Genomic DNA, 23,587 nt, shown 5'->3' with positions numbered 1-23,587 from the left:
TAAAGAATGATAGTTACAAGCACCAAATGGCCGTCAGCCGGGTGATGGATAGGCGGAGCCACACGCGCCATCCGGAGCTCGATGGAGCCAGATGGACGTGCCGTAACTGTCTGTACACCCGGAAGTGCGACTACACTCTCCTCGTGAGGGCGGCCGGAAACAGGACCCCGGCCAGGTCATGTCTCTGCCGACGGGTCCTGGCGAATGGTAGTCGGGCGAAGAGAAGACAACTCTGGAAGATCACCCCAATCCAAGGCGGAACAGCCAGCGTCGAGGGATGTGTGGCCGAGGGGGAACTCGGTCTCAAGCAGGCGAACTCTGCGCACCTGTCCAACCGCAGTTTCAATCCGGACTTCCTGCGGCACCTCGGGCTCTGCCGTGGGCGACCTCCGTTCCCGTGCACTCGTGGGAACCAAATGAATAGTCTAGAAACAAATGAGTCTGATGCTGCTCCAGAAGCATCACCCAACCGGAATCCTTCGGTGGATTCGGGTCCTGGCTTTGTCAGGCTGAAAACCAAGCAAAAGAAGCTGCTCCGAAAGGCTCTGCAGAAGGGGCTGACCAGAGAAAAGGCTCTGGCGGTGGTGCAAGCTCTGCCCACAGTTAAGGGCCTTCTACCCGCTCCCTATGGAATCCAAAGCAGCAATCCGTATCCCTACTCGGTTTTAGTGCAGTGCGTGAGAATCGGCTTGGCTGCGGAGTCTGCTGGGACTTCGCTGACCAGCGAGCAAATGGCCAGGATCAAGGAGGCCATCATTGACGTCACCGTGGAGCAATCTGGCAGCCAGAAGCCGCAGTTCGAAGGATGTGTGGCTCGCAGAGGATGGCTCCTTGTGACTTGTTCCAACTCCTCCACCTCCGAATGGTTCAAACGAAACTTTTACCACATCCAGTCGAAAGTGACCACTAAACTAAAGTTAATGGACGAATCTGAACTGCCCAGGAAGAATGTGGTCCTCGGCTACTTTCCAGATAGTCTAGCCACAAGCAGCCAGAAGGTCCTGGAAATCATTCAGGCGCAGAACCCAGTCTCAACGGCTGAGTGGAGGGTTATGACGAGGTTGAACCAGGGTGAGCTTCTGCATCTGGCTATGGCCGTTGACAATGAATCGCACAAGAAACTGATCGAACTAAAGGGAACTATATCCTTCCGATTCGGACGTGTCAAACTTTGTATGAAAACCCCCCTCGATAGGAAATCAGTGCTAAATGGTAAAGAGGATGCTTTCCTGGAGAAAGCTGCTGAAACTCGGGAAGTGGTGCCAGTACCTCAGGCACCTGTGATCAGAAATAGTAATCCACGTAACCAATGTAATAATCCTTGGCGCAGCCATAATAATCCCAGGATGCAATGGAATCAACAGCAGATGCTCAGGTATGATCCTTACAATCCCAGGGAACTTCCGTCGCACCTTTTGCAAGCCAGCTACTCAGGTCCTGGCTATTGGAGTGGAGGAGACGGGGGGCTAAGACCTCGAACTTGGCCAGGAAACCACTGAAACCAACCGCCCAGGAAGTAAGTTGCTACTTTAGGTGTAGGCTAAACTACTAGAACTAGATTGCTAGTATGGTTTTTATGACAAAGATGACGTGTTCTTCAGACTAACAAAACATTTCTTCTTTAGGATATTTAATCGACAAAACATCTATCTTAAGGAAGTACAGCGACTTGTCCTCCATTTTTAGCAACTCAACTTGAGGTATTTAGAGTTTTTGACAAGTAGACATTTATACAGGACACCTCCAACTTCATAGACAATGACTTTGCTTACAGCATTCGAAACAATATGATACAGTAACACTGGTTACACATATAAAACCCGGCTTAAGGATCTATTCACTAAAAACACTATGATACCGTAACACTGGTTACACTTAAAGGATCTCGATGAACTTCCTTATAGTATAAAAAGGGAACTCAAAACTCAGCTCTTCTGAACTAGAAGTTCACACCCTTTTTCATAACAAATGTTATAATTAAGTTTCTTTGGCAAAACATGTGGTTTTGATACAAAGCATATGCGATACAAAATCCCATCATATTTTATTAGGTTTTCTATTGAAGGAACAACATTCTTTGCAATCATATCGCTCTTCAGAGTTCCGCATATCGTTGTATTTTCCAAAAATGTGTTTTTGTTCGGTAGAAGGTGACTTTATCTAGGGCGTTGAAGTATTAGCTTTTCTGCGCACGCTCCATCCGCCAATTAAATCTAATGCAACCTGTAATAAATTCGCTTGTCGCGCTTTTCCGGTGGTGCGAATCAACCCTTTTTCGCGCTTTTTCGATATGCAAATTCTGGCGGCAAATTGCCCCATCGCCAATGTGCCTTATCATCTATGGCATCCTGAATGCTGAGTCCTGAATCCTGAATCCTGGGTGTCGTACCTGCCGCAGTCACCCTCGTAGTTCCTCGGATTCCCTCGCGATTTGCCATACAAAGTACAAAACATTTTCAATTTTCGGCCAAATTTTCGGCATAATAGTAAAGTTTTATGCGAATTCCGCTGGCAGAACATCCGTTTCCGACTAAACCAAAAAAAAAAGGGGGTCACATTGAACTCCGCCCCTCACTTCAGATTGACAATCAGCATGCGGTCTTATATCCGCTGGAAAGCAAACAAAAACGGGGAAAGCGAGGAAAACGGGTAAAACTTTCACTTGGGCGAAAATATTGCGAAACTATTGGGCTGCACAACCCGTTGACACAAATCGCACTAAATCAAAAATTATGCTTTGCGCAAATAAAGCGAAAGGACCTCGCAGGAAGTCGCTACACCCTGTGGCCATAAATCTCATCTAGTCAAATATTGAATTACGCCGGATGAGGCAAGGGATGCGAGGATGCAGGAGGGAAAGGGTTCTCCGGCGACTCGCAGATCCAATTTAGTGGGTCAGAAGGATGTGGCACATCCCCTGACTATTCGCCATATCCTCACTATATGTGTGACACTTTTTCCGGCACATCGCATTGTGCTGTTTATTTAATAAAAATTGAAGTTATGAGTGCTTAAAGGGTCGTTTATGCGTCGATAATGAATAGTTATGGCTGCTTCGAGGGCTCCGACTCATAATGCTTTGTTTGGGTCGCTTATAATGCAATTTATGCATGTTTGTGTAGTTATTGAGTGTTTTGGGTTTCACAGTGGGTTAAGGGATTTTCGTTCTTTATCCTCCGTTTTATTGATAAAAACTAATAAAAACACGCCCGTTGCCAAAAATCAAAAACAACACAGACATAGGTGAGTGAAACATACATTTTCCAAACTACATGTTTAATCAATTTCAGGTGCTTTCAAAAATACAAAATATCTGAAACACAACCTACAGAATACTGCAAATACTGCGATACATTTTCAGTTTGCCTGCTTGCCATAAAAACTTTTCAATAAACATAAATAAACAAACAACGAAACAAAATGTTTTAATTGCACATTGTTGTTGCTAAATTGTATATTTTCTTCGACATCAATACAGATTAAATACGCCTGAGAGTAAATAAAAACCTATGAATGATCATAGCCACGCCGATTCAGCTGTTTTGGGTTTTTTTAGAGCTCCCGGGGGTTCACCTTTCGGTTCGCCGACGAGCTCTTCTTTGGTAAAAACCAAGCTGATAAGGAGAAATGTGATGTCATAAGCAGTCGAATCGGAAATATTTAATCTGCCTCTTGAGCAGCCACAGCTTCAGTCTTAATTCAACGCTCAGCTCAGAAACAAAACTCACGGATTTATTACCTTCAAAATGATATACTTCAAATTCAGTTGGCTGCTAGTCGTCGTTCTACTCTTCATTTCCTCGCAAAATGCTCACGCTGCTCGAAAACGAAAGGGAAAGCCGAAATTTTCATTTCCCAAAATTGAAATAAATATCCACCATAACAGTAAGTACTAAATAAGATAAACAAATTACTGAATTGAACTAACAAAATATTTGGTGTGTTTTCAGATATTCAAATTGGCTGAAAATGGATTTATTTAATAATATCTTACAGTAGTTGTTGAATAATGTTACACCGTAGTAGTAATATGTTTTGCCATTATATGGTTGCTTTAAAAGATTACTTATTATACGTACTCTAAATATATTTAAATTTAATTCACACATACACATTCTGGTTGAGATAAGAGACCTGTATAGATTTCGCTGTTCCTTGTTTTAAATAAAAACAATTTCAAATATGTCTCATTTCCAAGTTAACTTTGTGATTTCTTGCGTCTTAACTTGCAGCAAACCCAACCTATGTCTAAATTACAGCATATACCCCATTTCAAAGGATTAACCCGTCTCTCACTCGGCAATATTTAAATGCGAAACTTGTGCATAACTCACTGGCTTTGCAATCTTGTTAACGATTCGGTATGCTAATTAAATTCTTGCCAATGCCCGGGAAATTTTCACTTTCACTACACCCTGAGATAAGGAAAAATGTGGAAATCTGCCTGGAAATTAACACCCGAACCGAAAAATGTTGCCCCAAACAATTTGGATGTGAGTTCCTTCGCGAAAGACCAACTTCTGGCCGTGAATTTATGGGCACTTGAACTTGGGTGTGGGTGTGGGTGTGGGTGCGGAGTTGGGGATGCAGTTGCTCTTATCTGGCTGAAATATTAACGGTTTAGGCTTAATTACAAATGGCGACGATGCCCGAGGACGCCAAATTAACTGCCAGCAGCTCCAGTTCCAATTCGAGGACCAAGAAAATGGGGCGGCGGCAGCCATTAGGGTAATTATTTACAACAATTTCAAATTTTACACATGAACAAGTCGCAAAGCACAACAAAATGGCGCCACAGAATGTTTTGCATGCACTTTCCGTGTTTTTGGTTCGCTTCGGTTTGGTTTTTGGTTTTTGGCTTTGTTTTTCAAGTGCTGCGGCTCATAAATTACGAAAGTGCGGGCTGTAAATCACAGGATCACCCCTTTTGTCCATGTAAATTTCGAAATTTCCAACAATTTGCAACACTCTCTCCCTCTCCTTTCTCTTTTTTTTGGCGAATGAGCACGTGACCAAAAATAAATGGCAGGAGGTAGTGTGAACAGAATCCTTTGAGAGCCGGGGCATAAATTTCAATTAAAATCGAAAAGCCATGAAAAATAAAATCCCCCACAGCGAGCCAAGTGATAACCATGAAAAGTTCGCATTCTTTGAGTGGAGTGGGCAGTTTTAATTGTGGACAGCAGGTGCAGGCATGCATGAAAGTGGCTCGGAGCGGCGGGTCACAGCCACCAGTTTTCAATTAAAACCCAAAAATATTTCCAATAATTGCCGAATAAGTGAAACTTTGTCAAGCAGCCAAAGAGTTCAAAATGCCCCCGAGGAATTTCAGTGCAGTGAATAGTGGTCACTCGGAGTTTTCAGGGGTAATCTGCACATCCTTCATTGGTTGGCATAGGAATCCTTCCTCTGAATAATCCAAGTAATCCAAAAAAGTAGAAAAACAAAATAGCTTACTGAATTAATACGCAAAAAGAGTATCATTCAGCTCAGAAATTGAATTAAGTTTTGTGCAAATATTTATTTCATAAATCCTACCCATTTCTGTGCTCAGAAGTTACAAGTTACAGACATATTTCACACTTCAGCAGATCGCAGGCAATCACAGGACATCCATCATCACTGGCCATCAGCACTTGGCCAGGACCCACTTCCGATACCCATCTGCAATCAGCTTTATTCCGGCGACAAATGTCAAAACTATAAGCTGACACTAAACCATTGCGGCACTTGAGCGGCCAGCGAGTAAACAGCTAGTAACAAACATGGAATATAAATCCCCAACCCCTAAAATCTAAAGACAAAGAGGGTGGCGACTGGTCACCCCTGCTGTCCCGTTTTCAAAATTGCTCTTTAACTTGCAACAGCGAGCGGTTAACAAGCGACGCGTGTCGCATCCTGTTTTCACACGCCACAAAGCTCGAGTACAGTTGCCGCATGCGAGCATAGTTGCTCGGGGGCGGTACTGTACCCGTGTCATCGCGTAACATAACCTCACAATGAGCCATGACATAATTCACTTCCTGCCGCATCATCAGCAAGGGACATCCCCTGTGTTATTCAGTTTAAAGTCGCATAACTCTCAAATTAAAGTGACCTTGCGACAATTTTCAATTTCCACATTGTTCATAAATCAAATTGCGTTTACAATGAGTTAGCCAGGGGGCATTTCGTAGTGGAAAGTGGGCGGGGTTAGGCACATGGGCGAGGGTTCAAAGCGTCAGCACTAGTACCTTTTGATGGGTTTATTGAAAAACTGCCCAGAAATTGTTGTATTGTGCCCTGCCTGAAAGGGAATAATCGCTAATAGATGATGTTTGAGAACAACAAGGGTCGAATATGTTTTGTGTTCTTCACTAGTTGAAAGATCAGGGAGTAGTGCTAAGGATAACCACTTAGAATTTTGGACTTTAAAGAGTATTAGATACCTTCGAATATCCCCTGAATTTTCCTCTCCCTTTTATTTGCTTGTTTTCAGGATTTTGGTCCTTGTTTTTTCGGGTGGTTCGGTGTTGACACACCAGAGATAAGGATGCTGAGTAGTTCCTCTGCCATGTGTGACAGTTATGAGCAACTGCAATCCAATTTAGCCAGAGCTGCTGGCAAATTTTTGGGGCAAAAACACAGCAAATAATCGCATTAGGGCCTGCGGGATAAAGCCACGAGACAATGGGGACATGTGTCAAAATTTTCACTTTTCGCTCAAAAGATCTAAAAGCCACCAGGCACATGTGTTGGCCAATTTGAGACATGATTAGCTCGAAATCGGAGTGCTAAGTTTTGAAATTCAATTTTTAAATTGGCTCAGTACCTTCTTCTACCATAAAAGTAACCACCAAGGGTTTTCCTTTTTGGCTGGGCCATAAATCTGTAAGAAGTCTTAACATGTCAACGACACTTTCCCCAAAACAAGGTCCAACTTTATTCAAATGCCAAGAAATGAAGCAACAGGAAGGGCTTGGCGAAGAATTCCGAGTTGGACTTTCTTAATGTCTACAAATTCCTTTCGCCAAATCCCAATACAAAGCCCACTGACTTTGATTTATCACGACGGGGCGTGGTATTTTTAATTTACAAGCCCGTCGAGCGCCCCAAACTCCAGTCTTAACCCTTTGAGGCCGCTTGTCTGCATAATTATGTCCGTGTGCCCGCAAATTTATGGAGCTGCCAACGTCTTGGGCCCGCAACTCCTGCACTTTCACTTTGTCAAATGGTAAAATGTTTTCTGGTAATTGCCTTCGTTCTTGGTTTCCACTTAGTTGGGATTACCTCTGAGTTATGTGCTGGTCAAGTGGTCAGTCTGGTTTCCTGAACTGATTAATTTGTTGTGGCATTTTACTCAGATTCTAGTTTACTATCTATACTATTGAAAATGATGCATATTTTGAATGAGCTAACTGACTTAACTTATTCTTCCTCTTGAGAACAGAAACCCCAGGAAAAACCACAAACGATGACTGCATCAAGTGAGGTTTAATTTACAGGAAGGGGCATGACAAGAGCATGACAATCCTTGAGAGCAATTCCTGTAAAATTCTATGACTTCGTTACTAATTAGCGCAGCCCATAAAAACAATGAAGGCAACGCAGGGAAAGCGGGGAAAGTCACCCTCCAGGAAAAACCATCCTCACCACTTTCCCATTTCCCTAATGAAGTTTGACGTGCTGATGTGCGGTGACGTTGACGAGAATGAGGATGCGGATGAAAATGAAAATGAGGATGAGGATTTCAGTGGAAAATTCGCAGTCAACAAGTGAAAGTCAGCCCGCGGTGAAATCCAATGATGATGATGACTTGAACTGTGACGAAGGACGTTGTTAAGGGGCCATAAAATGCATTAAAATTAAAAACGTGTTAAAATGCTCAAAAATAACTCGCGCAATCTTTTTAATGAGCTCTTAATGAGGCTGCCTGACCAAATCAAGAAGCAAAAAGTCGAGGCAATGGGTATTTGGTATCCCGAATGGGACCAAAAATAATTTGCGTCTCATTTGCCCGGTTGTGCAACTTAAAAAATCGTAAATTATAAACAAATTTTTAATGAAAAAAACTTCATTCCAGCATATGCTTCAGGTCGCCACCCCCTTTTTTTCCATGGAACTCCGGATTTCGGATCCGTATCTGTGTGTGACTTTTGTTGCTGCCCATAAATTATGTAAATTTCCATTCGAAATTCAAAATTAAAAAAAAATTGTATAGAAAAATGGAATGGTGTATTAAAAACGATGTCCTGCTGGCTGTAATAGGGGTGAAAGGTCATGACAAATAAAAGCAGGGGGCGAGGGGGCGTGGCCAGTAAACATCATAAAAGTGAGAAATATGCCTCTTATTTTGTATTTTTCGTATTTTGTAATTTGTTTTGTAATGCTGCGCCTTTTTGTTCAGAAATATGAGGAAAAAATTGCCACATTTACCCAAAAACAAATGGGATCGGGGGAAAAATGCGACTCGGTAAATGGATTTTTCATTTGATTCCTATACCCTCACCACCATTCGTGGGAAACCCCATTTTCCGGCACTAAGTCTACGCTTTTGGTTCCTTAGTTTCCCTGACTTTCAACTGTACAAATTGGACGCGACAAGCTGCAAGTTTTCGGCAAAAAGATGCATAGATACGTAGATACTTTCTGGTATCACATAAATTAGGAAGGCATTCGTGGATGGAGATGGACTGGGAGTCAGACATATGCAAAGGCGTGACTGCGGAGACTCAGGTGAAATTTATTGGAGCGAAAGAATCCAGCACGAACGTGGAACACTCGTCTGCAGGGTTTATTTCTATATATATGAGAAATTGTAAAGTTGAACGATACATTTAAAGGAATTAATCTATAAGTAAGTAGTCAAACAGCAAATACTTATTTTCCTTTCTGTGAAACTGAAACCATTTTTCTTTTAAAAATTTACTAATCTTGTAAATGAACCAAGTCCTTGCAGACAAGTGTAATTAGCTGACGGCTGCGGCAAGAAGTCGACTGCAAGTTCTTTTGTGGCTGCGCTTAATTTTTAATGCCGCGCCGTGAAATTTATTGGGCCGCCACAAATTTGAGTTAATCTGCGAGTTGCCAACGGGCTTAACAGTGCCGTGACAGACTGTACTTTGCAGCGGCGGAGGATTGGAGTTCCGCGAAAGGATACCAGGATAAGTTCCAAAATGGGTTGGGGAATGCGACAGACTCATTTAAAGTCCCAACTGAAATCAGCGTTGATTTAATTTCAACTGTCAGGGGGTTAAGGAGTTAACCCATTGAGGGGTGAGCGGTGCGATAAGTGCTTTTCAATGCGATGCTCCTGCCAGGATCTGCCCAGGACTCACGTCCCTTTGTTGGGCCCTCCATTCCGAGTGGGAGATTGCTCGGTGCGTCCATCAATCAATTGGCCGGATGGCTAACGAGTGGCATGTCCTGATGTCCTGCGAGTTTTGTGCGTCCATGTGAGTTCTTGAGCGTATCCTTGTAAATTGACAAAATTGAAGCCAACATGGAAAGCTACGGCGAGACTGGGCTTGCCACTCATCAAAGGATGCATTGCAATCATTGACAGTTGACCAAGAACGATGGGTTCCGAAATGGGCTTGTGTGAAAGGATAACAGGGATTGTTATAATATATATGGGAAAGGAAGATCCAAGTTAGGGTCCTGGAAAGTTGCTCTGTAACCTAGCTTCTTCGCTTCACTTCGAGTTATTAAAAACAATCTAATGTCATAACTTCACATATTTATTCACTCTGTAGCATAACTACCCTTTTATAGAACATGGAGATTTGAAATTGCGACGCTTAGCCAAGGACAACACCATAAATATTTATTAATGAAATTAACTGAGCTGGCAAAATTCAAATTGAAATATCAACGCAGTAATTAAAATTCATGCTGAGCTCCTCCCGGGGTTGGTACTCCCAAAAATGTGATGCCAACTCCCCCGCGATGCGATGATAAACGAGCAGAAGGGTTTTTCGACCCATTTGCATATGTCTTGCCTCTGGAATGATAGCCTTAATTGTGGCCATAACGTGTTGTGCGTGTGTGGTTAGCCATGTGCCGCAAACCGTGTGTGTGTGTGTGTGTGGCTAAGTGGTTTTCCACGTCGCCTACAACGCCACGCCATTTAAAAAACCACCCATCTATTTGCCCATTTCCCCAGCTATTCACTATCCACCTCCATCAAAAGTGGCGCTCATTTTAATGAGCAACAAATTCAATTTTAACTTTTGAGCGCCTTTGTTGCCGAAAATTAATTCATTTGCAATTCATGGCCTTCAATTGCGTTTGTTTAGCCCGCTTGTTCGGCGAACTGAAGGATATCTCCTGGGAACTGGCGATTATTCGGTTAGCTTCAATTTATGCCGCCGGTTCATGAGCTCCAGTTTTCTATTTTACACACATAAATCAAGCGTTTACCGACAGCAAATGCAGGAATGTAGCTTTTTATTCCAGCTTCAACAGTTGAACTGAGATAGAAATGTATCTTTTTATCCCAACTTCTATTTTTTAAACTGAGACATCAATGTATGTTTTTATCACAATTTCAACAATTGAACTGAGATAGAAATTTATCTTTTTATGGTAACTTCTACAGTTAAACTGAGATAGAAATGTATCTTTTTATCCACACCTCTGCAGTTAAACTGAGGCAGAAATGTATCTTTTTATTCCAACATCTACAGTTCAACTGTGATAGAAATGAATCTTTTTATTCCAATTTCTACAGTTGAACGGAGGCTAAATGTTATATCGTTTTGAAGTGAAATTTAAGACATGTCCAGCTGGTAATTTTTTCCGGGTTCTGCTTGGAAATGATGTGCTAATGCGATACTAGCGATGGGAATTAGGATGAGCATGGAACCGAGGGTGGGATGAGGTATCTAGGGGATGTATCTGCGTGCTATTGTTAAAATTCCAACAGCTGTCCTCGTAAATCAAAATTATGAGTTTTCAATGAAAGCTCCGCTGAATGGAAACTTTTAAACAGCCATTTGATGAATGCTGCAACTGGAACCAATAAAGGACAGTGGAAATTTATAACTATTACTTACGCACGATTAAATCATCAGCGATGTAGTAGATACAAAATGGGGGAATAGAACTGCTGCCTTGTCGCAAATTGCAGTCATTTGTTGGACTTAAACCCTTTGCAAACACGAGGGGCAAATGGCGCCTAATGAGGCGACCATAAAAGCAGAAATATAACCATCAAAATATGCCAAAACTCTACGTCTGATGGATGGACAGGATTTTCCAGCGAGGGCGTGACGAAAATCCAATCAAGTTGTATAAATATGCAGGCTCAGCACTTTCGGCCGAGGAAAACTAATATAGAAATTAGGTGTGTAATGTGCTGAGCGGGCCATAAATATTTCCTATTCCTATTCCTATTCCCGATTCGCATCGCCTAAGAAATATTTGCAAATGTTTCCGCAACACTGAGCCCAGTGTCTTGATGTCCTGCAGAGGGTGACTTGTCCACATAGGCATCCTTACCTAACCTCCACTGTCCAGTGTCCAGTGTCCATTTCAAGTGTTTGCCACATCTGACATTTGTCATCATGATTCGGCCATAAATACAAACTGCGCTGCACATAAATAAACATTTTCCGAAATTGTTTTGGGTGGTAAAGTGGTGTGGAGTGGAGTGCTGGAAGGGGAGGAGATTGTTCATTTCACCAGGCATTGATTTTGATAAACGATTACTATCCATAAAATAGCATATAAGAGACAATGTTCTTCAGGGTTTCATATAGCATATCCCCTATTCTTGTATAGCTCACGCACTAAAACATCCTTCAACACCACATACGTGCCATCCTTTGGCCCAAGGATCAATTTATATTTTATAATGACATCCCCCGCCCCCAGGATACCCACAACTCCTGCGAGTCGCCTGCCTTTGATGTGTGTGTGCTCTCTTGATGGCATATCAAATGTGGAACTATCGATGGATGATATGCACACGAGTATCTCGCTCAGCTTGGCTTGACAAACAGGTTAACGCAATTAGGAGGAGTCCTTGCCAAGGAACTTAATTAAGACGGCCGCCTGCCAGCCGAGAATTTGTCAATGGCAACCGAGTGGAGCAGCCGCAAAAGGCAAGCACATCAATTGCCGGAGGAGAAACCCTTTCCGCAGGACGCGCCTTTCCAAGGATACGTGGAACTATGCTAGTGCGGTTGGTGTTGCAATTAAATTAACATAAACTTCGAGACCAGCCAGCACACGTTTTCCACTCTTTTTGACCCAAAAATTGCGCTCAAGTCAGAGGGTTGGGCTGATCCTTACACATCCTTGCTTGGGAAGCCCCAATTTGATTGACGCCGCACGAAGCGTTAATAACTTTAGCAACGCCTTTGTCCTGCGGCGGACTTTGATGATGACTACGATGATTATGACGACTTGGAATGGAAATGAGCAGAAGGAGTTCCTTTAGTTCCTGGCTGGCGATGGGCGATGACGCACTATCAGCAATCGCCATAATTGCATAGTTTATCCGCGTGTGCGTTTGTTTGCTTTTCATAGAGCAGCCCGCTCTATTTGTTTACTATTTAAGCTCGCTGGTTAGCTCCCTTTCCCCTTCTCCCATCAGCAAATGTCCTGGCTGTCACGCAACCCAATTATTTCCTTCAAACACATGTAACTGTTAATTGGCAGAGCGTCTCCCGGGCATCCTGCAAGTCCCGAATGTCCTGGGTGCGCCAACTACTGCTCTATTTGGAAACCCGCTCCTTGGAATTCGAATAGTTTCCCCGCAGCCAGAAGCTGAGATTGCTTTTCCCGCCCAAAGGGTTGCGATTAGTTGTAGTTTTAGTTTTCCATCGCCGAGGGGCTCTACTTAATCTGCGGGTAGATGAAAAGTAAATAGAAAATTGTACTGAGCGGCGAAATCAAATTAAAAGCCGAGTTCCTCTACGAAAATCATCGTCAAGGGCGGAAACTTATCACATTCCCAAGGGGACTGGAGTGGGAAAAGTTTTTATGCATAGTTTATGTATAACTAAGTAAATCAGAGATATATATATGTGCTTGTTTTTATACATAGTTTATGTATAAATTAGTAAATCAGAGATATATGTTTGTGATATTTGTGAGATATATAGTTTATGTATAACTAAGTAAATCAGAGATATAACTTTGAGCTTGTTTTTATGCATAGTTTATGTATAAATTAGTAAATCAGAGATATATATTTGTGCTTGTTTTTATGCATAGTTTATGTATAATATAAATTAGTAAATCAGAGATATAACTTTGTGATTGTTTTTATACATAGTTTATGTATAACTATGTAAATCAGAGATATATATTTGTGCTTGTTTTTATACATAGTTTATGTATATATCAAGTAAATCAGAGATATATATTTGAACTATTTGTGAGATACATAGTTTATTTATAACTACGTAAATCAGAGATATAACTTTGAGCTTGTTTTTATGCATAGTTTATGTATAAATTAGTAAATCAGAGATATATATTTGTGCTTGTTTTTATACATAGTTTATGTATAAATTAGTAAATCAGAGATATATATTTGTGATATTTGTAAGATATATAGTTTATGTATAACTGAGTAAATCAGAGATATAACTTTGAGTTTCTTTTTATGCATAGTTTATGTATATATCAAGTAAATCAGAGATATAACTTTGAGCTTGTTTTTATGCATAGTTTATGTATAACTGAGTAAATCAGAGATATAACTTTGTGCCTGATGCTTTCTCCCAATCGAATGTACATATTATCCTAAGTTCCCTACAAATTTCCGAAGCTTCAAACTTTAGATAAGCAATTTGTTACTTAAAGACTCCCAGCGGAGCAGCGGAGATGGAAAAGCAAAACGCTTTCTCCTGTCTCATTTTTTCTGGTTCAGATACTTGGCTGCATATGATTTATGGCACAGACGGGCAGCCAAGAGGGCAGAGGGGAAAGATTTACGAGTCCTTCACACACAGGATATCAGGATGTTCGCCATGAGGCAACAGGATGCGAATGCAAATCGCGCACGCATGAAGTGAGTTTGGCAAGTGGGAAATTACCTCCCCAGTTTGAGAGGCAAGAGGATTTTAAAAAGGAGCCACTCTTGTTGCCACATATTGTGGCAAGTCTTTAAAAGTTTTCCAACTGCAAAGCCAATTACCGGGTAAGTTGCTAGTAAGTTGAGAGCTAACTTACAGCTCGGCAAAGGACTTATCTTGAGAGAGATACGAATAATAATAAATTGAGCTGCCTAATTGAGCCGTCGTAGGAACATTAAACTCCCTTTTCACATCTAATTTGTCTGGCAAAGTAGTGAGTGAGACTTACATACATCCATTAGACATTATCGAGGGCCATAAAAGCCGCGATGGAAAATCATGTGCTAAGGAAACGATAGTCGATGGCCCCAGGACATGCATCCTGTTGTCACATGCTATCAAAATCATAAAACTATCCGCCCATCGAGTCCTTTGTGCGCTAATAGACTGCCCAGGATCCTTTCGCGTTTTTGCCAATTTCGCTTTTCCGTCCAAGGAAATCATTTCAGTTGTATCGAATCTTTTGTTGCTTCCTTTCGGCTTTTTGTCTCCGCTCCTCTGTTCCTGCCAGACAGCAAGTCTGATTCCCGAGTGTCCTTAAGTGCAGTCTGCCTTGACTTTTGCAGAAAATCAGAAAATCAGGAAAAACCTCCGGGTGCGGGCGCCACTATAGAGATTAGTGTCCAATAGCGATGGCATCCTTCGGTGGAGCTACAGAAGGATATGCAGGATACACTGGATAGAGATACGGAAAATGGGAAACAAAGCTCGCTTAAGCTGAAATAATAAACGAATAAAAAAAGAAAAGAAAAGCCCGCTCCACTTGAAAGTGTCACAACAAGCAAACAGAAGGGGACTTCTGAACTCACTAATAACTCAGACCAGAATAAATGAGAAAATCAAATAAAAACAAGTTAAAACTTCCGTGAAAAAGGCGAAGAAATGAAACGAAAACAACAATTAGAAATCGTGGAAGGACATGGACCCTCGTGCTCGCATTTTTAAGCAGTCGAGTAATTACACGTTTAATTGCAATGGGCCAGGACGTTCTACTTTTTTTTGGGGGGGGGGGGGGGGAAAAATATGCCAGGACTCGGGGCAAAAAATTGCTTAAAATTCAGACATAATGAAAGCTGTTGAGGAAATTATGCTAATTTCATACAGCAAGCCAGCAAGCACGGTGAATTGGAGTTTAGGAGTTTCTCAGGTTTTTTCCTCTTTCTTTTCCTGCTTTTTGTCCAGCTTTTCCTCCCATTACGTGTCCTGTTTTTCCAAGTGGCGAAAGGGCAGAAGAAATGCTGCCGAAAAGTGAAAGTTCGATTTATGCAGCTACAAATTCACTTAGCTATGCAGAGTGCTATCGCCTTTCACCACCCGAAATGCTCCTTGATGTACGCACATTTTTGGTTCCATTTATTAGGTTTCTCCTTGCAACTTCCTGTGTGGCAAGGTCCAACCCCTCGGCACCATTCGCTTATTCGTGGCTTATTTTTTTAGCGCGCATTTGCCCGAATTTGTAATTAGCCACGGGGCTGGCTATCCAGGGGGTTGGGCGGGATTGGAAATCGAACAGGACGCAGAGTCCTTTAAAAATGTTGGATGCGAAGTTCAAAAGGTTGATTTCCCAATTCAGCTGTTGATTAGTTGCGCAGTTCTGGGAGTGATGGGGTTAGGCAAATGAATCGGAAGCTAACGAAAAGGATAACAAGTGATGCAATATTATAGGAGGGTAGTAATACCCATTAAGAGTGCAGATTCGAACTCATCGTGGTATTCTAACTAACTTACACTACCCTACATCACAGTTACTTATGCCAGTAACTTAACTTTTTAACTTAACTTAAACTTCTTGTAAAATCTTTTTAAGATTCTAATATGCCAATATTTTCCAGGGTATTCCCAAGTTCTTTTTCTATCCTAATTAGCTTAAACTTTCCTCATGGAATTTGCCCCGCGGCAAGTTGATTTGTGTAAACATTTCTAATTATGAATGCGCTGTAATGAATGCGTTGTAATGACTTGGTATCTTTATCCCAGGGAAGCAGTAATCCCGCTCCTGGACATTCCGGCCAGTTGGTGGATTCCCACGTTGGGCTTACTGCTCCTGCTTATCGACAGCAGCCAGAGATTATTATACTGCCGAATTAAATGATTAATAAAAGTTATCGCCAAATGGGAAGGAAGCGAGTCAAATTTGTCGCCAAACAGAAAAGTCGTCATGCATCCCGGTGACAATATTAATTTCTGGCTGAACTGCGCATTAACAATTTCGGATGGAAGTCCTTGGGAGGATTTGGGAGCACGTCCCCATTCAAATTGTGGCATAAACATGCAGTTTTGGCCCACATTTATGACACTCGAAGCGCGTGTCTCGGCCATAAGGTCGTGGATCAAATTGTATAATATTAATTTCTAATTGCATAAATTTTGGCTCGTTACAAGGAAATTCTGCTGCTTGCAAAGGACATATTCCATTTACGATTTTTCGGCTGGATCGTAAAAATTAAAGCGCTCCAAGGTGTTTGTGTCCTGGCGCAAGGATAATCCCGATACTCGGTCTCAGTTTCGGTTTCGTGATGTGTTTTTATTTGCCGGTCGCTGTGCCGCACAAATAAAAATAAAAGCACCCATCAAATGCCGAGTTAAAATGTTTTATTATTTCACTTTATGCCCATCAAACGACGTGAGTTTCGACCAGGAAAACAAACAGGATGCGAATGAGGATATGGATGAGGATGTAGATGCGACCGGGGTTTTTTGAGGTTCGGAAAGACAATTGCCAAATGGTTTATTGTTTTTGCGGCTGCTCTGTGGAGCGTTGATAAGTCCACCGATTTGACGATGTTGCCGCTGGATAAACAGGGTCTTTACTGTGTTCTCTACTCTCACCCCCTTGGGGCAATATCTTTTTGAAATTGTTATTAAAATCGCAATGCGATAAGATGCCATGGGGAGCGTGTGTATATCTTTTCACAATTATTTCGATTTGCTGCGCTCCAGCGGAAAATGTTACTAAAACTGGTACAGTTTCACTGAATTTGTTGCTCCTTTATTTTGTATTACTTGAATGCCAGTTTAACTGGAGTTTATGGATGCATTCGCAGCTTTTTGTGGCTTTTAGCAATTATTTATTCGACCTCTGAGCAAACCGCATGGAAAATGTTTTCCAACCGATACGTGACAATGGGATTCGAATCGAATTGAAACGAATCGAATGGAGATGACTGACAGGCGACATTCACCTGCGCTCGTCAATCGCTAAATGCCCTGATTAATCCACTTGAAACAGGGCGAAATGCCGCGTATTTCACTCGCATTTCAGTCACCTACGTGGAAGGCGGCAAAAAGCTGTAGTGCCGAAATGGAACAGTGACTCGGCTGAGATACTCGCTAGCATATCGCTACGTGCGCACCTGCTGATTGCATTTACGTGTTGTCACCTGCTGCACCACCGACCCCCTTGAAAAGCCATTGGAAATCCCCCTTAAAAGCCACCTCTCCCAGCCACAATCACTGCCCTCCAGTCTGCAACTAATGCGAATGAATGGAGCCACGCCACACGCAGCCATCGATAAGCAGCTCGCGGTTTGCCCTTCGACTTGCCCCATGAAAAAACAGCCAAAATCGCTGGAAAAGCCCCCAACTTTCCCCAACATTTCAGACACTAGATTTTGGCAAACATCGAGACGTGGCAAACTTCGTGCTAATCAGATGCAGTTGTAATTACGAAACTCCTGCGTTGAGAGTTCCAGAGTAACGAGGTTAGGAAATGGGATTAGCCGCGGATTTCCCACTGGCGGTACGAGGAAATCCTTTTAGTGCTTAAGCAACATGGGATGCCTAAATCGCAGCCTGAATTATTGAACTTTATTACTATTAAACCTTGGTTATTCCCAGTTTAAATGTTTGATGTTAGTTCTGCTGTCAGACTGAATCTACGCAACTTATGTAGTCAAAATATGGCATTTTGTGTGTCAAATACCTTACTTTCTTCCGCAAATTGAACCTTTATGAGGTGCGCACATATAGGAAACCGACTTTTGACCCCCGTGAGGGGTTATCTGTGCAAGGGAATCTTCGAAAGAGATAGTGGGTGGAAAACTAGGAATGGCTGAAAGTCGGAGGCACGTCGGGAATTCTAGACTTTGACTTTCGGCAAACTTTAAGTAAATCTGCTTATCTTGCTGGAAAGTTTCGCTCTACGTGCCGCCGTCGCGTCGCGTCGCTTCGCGGTTGCCAGTTGCCAGTTACCAGTTGCCAGTTGCTTTTGTTTCACCCACAAAAGCACTTGGTAACCATCATGCAGTAGTCACTTTCAGAGCCGAAAGGAATGCAGACTTGTCATAACGTTGACAAAGTCTGACACGTTGGCATTAGGCCGGTCAAAATGCGGAGTGACTATCGCAAAGGTCGCTGTCAATCATCATCAAGTTGCTCCCCTTTTTCAGGGGGAATGAAAGTCATGTGCCGAAGGCCACTGTGATTGCACACACTGTTGCCAGGGGAAATTGAAGTGATTGAAATGCCCGCCTTCAACTCGATAGCAGTGGTAGTATCCTGGCTGCAGGGTGGATCCTTTGGTCCTTGAGTGCATCTACCGATTTGCATGTGTGTTTCCTTGCATCAGTTCAAGAAAAGGTTCTCCATTGCAATGGATACGAAAAGGATTAAGCGAAGTAGTTCATTATTAAGATAGTTATGCTGATAATTGATATGTAAGAAATGTCGCATAAATTACAGGAATATATAACACAATGAAATTAAGTAAGGCATGCCTATCCTTTAGCTTTATATGCAACACAGCAAATTTCATTTCAACATTATCCTTTACCTCATTTAATATGCAGCTTAGCAAAATTCATTTCAACACCAGCTTAGGTTTTATTGCCCCTCAAGCTGCCTTAAATTTAATTCTTAAGTTTATTTTACGCTTTCCTTAAACCCATCGAAGGCCATTCGCCCTGACCGCGGCTCTTAAAGGCATCTGGCGCAGGACCTCGATTGCCATTCGGCATCCCTACAGGATGCTTGCAGGACTGCTCCGATTACGGCGCCTGGCCAAGTGCAAGTGCATGGCCCAATTTATGGTCAAATGCTAATTTTGGCCATGTCCTCGCACAAAGCGCGAATTGCTCCTGTCGCAGGAGAACGAATATTGGAGTAGGAGGTGCGCCAGGAGCACCAGGACAAGGACTCCACTTGGAGGACTCCTTTGGCGAAGTCCGTTGCGGGCCAGTGGCTGCAATAACTCGTCTCCCCGGCGGTTGGCCGGCTCCTCTGCTCGTCTGCTCATCTGGTCGTCTGCAGCTGCCAGATGGCTCCGAGCACGCAGATCCCCGGATCCGGGCAACTTTGTGGCTGCCGGTAATCCTTGTTGCACTTGTTGTACGCCTCGCCATCCTAGTTGCCATTAATGCCCGCCAAAGGGCGGAGGGGCGGGGGCGGTGCAAAAAAATGCTATTATCTTTTTAAATTGTCTGCCAGGCGACGGAGCAACAGCAGCAACAACATCAGCACCGGCAACAACAGAAAAAAGTACACTTAAAACAACAGATACCATTTTTGAAAGGTTTACCTGACAAGACTCCCATTTCTAGCGGTGTATTTGAAAGCCTAAGAAATGAGTAATAAATATTATATTATTATTTTCAAAAGAAAATTTAGTATGAGCTTTATAGATATAGATAGATTTACATAAAGAGAAAGTAGAAGTATTTCTGCGAGTGCTGCGTCAGACGGAAATATGGATTAAAATGTTGCCCGGAGAAAAGCCCGGAGCAAGAAGGAAAAGTGGAAAATGCGGAGGAGGATCCTTGTTCGGCTGGCTGGCGTTAACTTGATTTTTTAAGTGCCTCTCCGGCGCATTATGAACACGGCCCAGCCGATTACGGCTATCCATTTTTCTCCATTCCTATTTCTTTTTTTTGTTTGTTGCGCTCCGCTTTTCATTTCTGCTCATGCATACAAAATTAGTGACGAAACGCAGCCGAATGCGGAGTGAAGTGTAGGAAAAGCGGGAAAAGCAAGGAGAGCGGGAAAAGCCGTCCAGAGCAGCGTTTATGGCTTACAGCGAGTTAATCGCGCTGTCATCATCCGTCGCTCGTTTGTCCAACTGGCAGCAATTGTCGCATTTGCAGTGCTGTACATCGTGTACATGGCCCACTGTTTGGGCCACTTGAAGTAAGCGGCTTATTCCGCTGGCATCTCACTGGAAATCTTTGGAAGCTATGGAAATCGAGTACTTGAGGCTGCTCATTGTCTGATACTTCCTTTATCAAATAATTATGGCCCATTATCTGGAAAGGCTATGCACAAGGATATTTCAGTGGTAGCTTCAATCTAGAAACTTCCGACTTTATGTCATAGTTGCAAGCAATTGTTAATATATTTGCCTGAATTCCAGTCTGCCGAACTTCCTGTTGATTTTTCCTAGTTTTTAATCAACTGCTTACTGCTCGGCAGCACGTTCCACCGAAAATTCCGCAAAGTGGGTGTGGCAAGGTCGTAAAAACTGATTTTAATGCCCAGCCGAAACTATGGGGCAGTGCTAAAGTTGCAACCCCTCACCCCGCACCCCTCACCCGCGAAGCCGTCTTTGTCTTTTACAACCTTTTGTCAGTCGTTAATTTTTATGTTTATAGCGCAAATTCTCGCCTTGCTGCACACACACACGCTCACTGAATTTTCAAAACCGCAAAATGGAGCGCCAATTGTTAGGCGGGGGGTACGATTCCGGGAGTAGTACGACGTCGTTCGAGGTAGTTAAAACAATAACAATTAGCTGCAAGCCAAAGTCGTTGGCCACACGCCGAAATTAATTAGCGAGCGAAAGCACTGCCTTTTGAGGTTAGGTTGAGCCCAAAAGTGAGGTTAGCTTGGCTCGAAGAGTGAGGTTAGGTTTCGTTCGAACCGAAAGTGCAACAGCCAAATCGAAAAAACCAAAGTTAAATTATTGTGCTGACTGGACTGAAGTCGGTTGTCGGCCGTCGCCTTTGGTTTGGGTGGGAAATCTAATCAAACTAGTGAAAACTTTCGACCGGAAAAATTGCACATTGAAAGTTTGTCCGCCTCTTGAGTGAAACTTTTTCTGGCTCTCTCTAACCCGCTATCTGTCTCTCTCTCCCTGGGCGGAATAATTGCCAAAATGGAAAGCCAAAACTTAAACAAAAAACGCAGACATTAATGAAATTTTGATAAACTTTTGCCCGCAACTCGAGTGCAACAATGAAACAGTCGAAATATCGAAGGGATAGAGAGAGAGAGAGAAAGCCAAGTGCAATTTGAGCAGACAAATCAGAGCAAATTATGATTTATTGAATTTTAATTTAGTGCCAGTGCGGAAAATTTACCATTTCCCATTAATATTTGAGGACGCACAGCCAGCAGCCGAAAACTGAATCAGAATTTACGCTCATTGCGAACTTTGTGGGCGCTTCGAGTGTTTTTTTTTTTGCAACCCTCAGGGGTGGCGCGAAAAGTACAGTCGCCTCCAGCTTTCTAGCTCTGCGCGTGCCTGACTCACGCATTATTCGGCAAATCGGAAGTGGAGAGGGCGCAGCTGGCAGGACTTGTATTCTGTTTGATTTCTGGGAGTTTGGTGGTCCTCCTGGAATTTAGCAAATGTGCGTGTGCGTATGCAAATTGCCGGCCACATGTCATTTCTGACCATTTCCGCTCGAGGACTCGCGTCAGAAGAGCCCAAGGAGCTGAAAAACAAGAGGGAAAAGGCAAGGCCTCTGGGGTCGAATTTGGAAATACCCTAATGGTTGATCCGAATTTTAAACAGGATTATCTCTGTAATATTAAAGTAATTTAAAGGACGTATTATTTATTAAAAATATCTAAGAGAGCTTATGTGCAATACCTTTAACTTACACATTGATCATTGATTGTTATTAAATTAAGAAGAAATAGAGTATTTAAGAGTTAATTTATAAATGACTGAGCTACTCCCATTACCCACATTGAGGGTATTAAAATAACAATTACGATAGCAACCCCTTGCTGACTAAATCGGGGTGGCTCGTTCAAGTTCCAGCTTCCAAATGGGGTGCCTTATGCCTAATGCCTTATGCGAATTGCGAACTTTTTTTTTTTTTTGCAACTTGTTTTACCCACTGACCTTGAAAAGTGAATTCATGCAAATTGAGCAGCTGAAGAATCAACAAAAACACACCAAGGGGTTGGCTGCGGATCGGGATCAGGTTGCTCTACCTTCGAAATACACGCATATCCTGACCATCCATCCCCTTGGTGGAAACCTCAGGCAAGTTGCGAAAAATTGCATTATTTGGCAACGGGGGAAAACAACAACAAAGCGGTATTGCTCGCTTATCAGCGATTTGCTTATCGCGAATTTCCACATGGAAATCCATTAGTCAATCCCCAGTCTTTTTGCCCTATTTGTTTGCCTGTAAACCTCTTACCTCGCCACTTGATTGCCTGGCTAATCGAGAAATCCCCCAGGAACTTGGTTTCCCTTTTCGAGATGATTGCTATCAATTACTGTCATATTGCTTTATATCTTTGTATGAAAATGATCTTCAGAGTTTTCATAGCCTCCACTTGTTAGCCCATTTTTATACGTTTTTATAGACCCATGTCGAAATCATCAGTTGATTAAAGTACACACTTAAAAAAGGTAAATATAAACACTAATGTGTCATATTTAGTATTGAATACCAAGCCGTGTGCATTAATGTGGCAACAGCGCGCTTTATTTGATAATTATTGATTAGCAATATACAGAAGATTAGATTACAAGCAAGTCGTATAAAGTAATCAATGGTTAATTAATATAAAGCAACTAACAACAAGAAGCAAAAACCTTTGTCATTTGCTTATAAAGTATTTCGTTTTTAAAGACAAAGCTGTGCATTTGATGGAGGGAACTACGATGATTGTAACATCCTGCCACTTGCCATGGAAGTCCTGTTGAAATATTTACGTTGCGATAAGGACGTTTATTCAGTCCCCGTCCCCCCCGCGCCAGCAAAAATTTGTTAATGAAAAATGGCAAACAATTTCGCTTCTTGGCCTGTCTGCCTTGCCACCGAAAAACATGGCGAAAAACAAAGGGACAGGAGACAAGACTTTTCATTAAAATTGCACAGGCGTAGAAGCGGGTGAGGGGGGGTATGTTGAAAAGAGGGGCTTGTGCGGGGGGGTAGGTGGTTCAAGGATTATTTATGGGAGCCTGGCGGAAGCTGTCGGCGCAGCTGCCTTTCACTGGCTGCAAATGGCATTGCAATAAAACGAAATTAAATTGCTATTTTGCATACATATTATGTGTGCCCGAATGTCCTGGACACGCACACGCACACACACACACACACACACACACACTCACCCACACAGGGTCTCATATTCATAGTTGTCTGGCTGGCGAACAATAACCGAAATATCCAGAATCCTTTGACAACATCTGGCCTCCCAAATAGTTTTTAACCCCTGCCCTCATCGAAACCTCAACCCTTTTGTAATTGCTCGACGCGTTTATTAAAATGCATAAATTAATAGAATTATTTTGGGGCGAAGACACCTTTTTATGGCCGCCATTTAGAGCATGTGTGGAATCG

General features: G+C 42.5%; 2 protein-coding genes across 3 annotated transcripts; both read left to right on the top strand.

The window, feature by feature from the left end:
- The first annotated feature begins 20 nt into the window (after positions 1 to 20).
- On the top strand, positions 21 to 3,532 carry LOC6538879. Of its 2 annotated transcripts, XR_005561440.1 has the most exons (3): positions 21 to 1,516; positions 1,626 to 1,700; positions 3,479 to 3,532. XR_005561440.1 is itself a non-coding variant. In XM_002099347.4 (2 exons), the coding sequence occupies exon 1, from the start codon at positions 27 to 29 to the stop codon at positions 1,497 to 1,499; it is 1,473 nt and encodes a 490-aa protein (XP_002099383.3). In that variant the 5' UTR covers positions 21 to 26; the 3' UTR covers positions 1,500 to 1,516; positions 1,626 to 1,841. The 2 variants fall into 2 exon arrangements, 1 of the variants encoding a protein (XP_002099383.3); XM_002099347.4 differs by lacking the exon at positions 3,479 to 3,532 and having other exon boundaries at positions 1,626 to 1,841.
- Positions 3,533 to 3,679: 147 nt separating this feature from the next.
- On the top strand, positions 3,680 to 4,197 carry LOC26534816. The gene is made up of 2 exons (XM_015193600.2): positions 3,680 to 3,885; positions 3,951 to 4,197. Exons 1-2 carry the CDS (start codon positions 3,747 to 3,749, stop codon positions 3,965 to 3,967), a joined length of 156 nt encoding a protein of 51 aa, XP_015049086.1. The 5' UTR covers positions 3,680 to 3,746; the 3' UTR covers positions 3,968 to 4,197.
- Positions 4,198 to 23,587: the final 19,390 nt, after the last annotated feature.

The sequence above is a fragment of the Drosophila yakuba genome, chromosome 3R, assembly GCF_016746365.2.
Source record: "Drosophila yakuba strain Tai18E2 chromosome 3R, Prin_Dyak_Tai18E2_2.1, whole genome shotgun sequence".
NCBI classification, from domain to species: domain Eukaryota; kingdom Metazoa; phylum Arthropoda; class Insecta; order Diptera; family Drosophilidae; genus Drosophila; species Drosophila yakuba.
The sequence above is the reverse complement of the archived record's forward strand: the minus strand, read 5'-3'. Positions and strand labels throughout refer to the sequence as shown.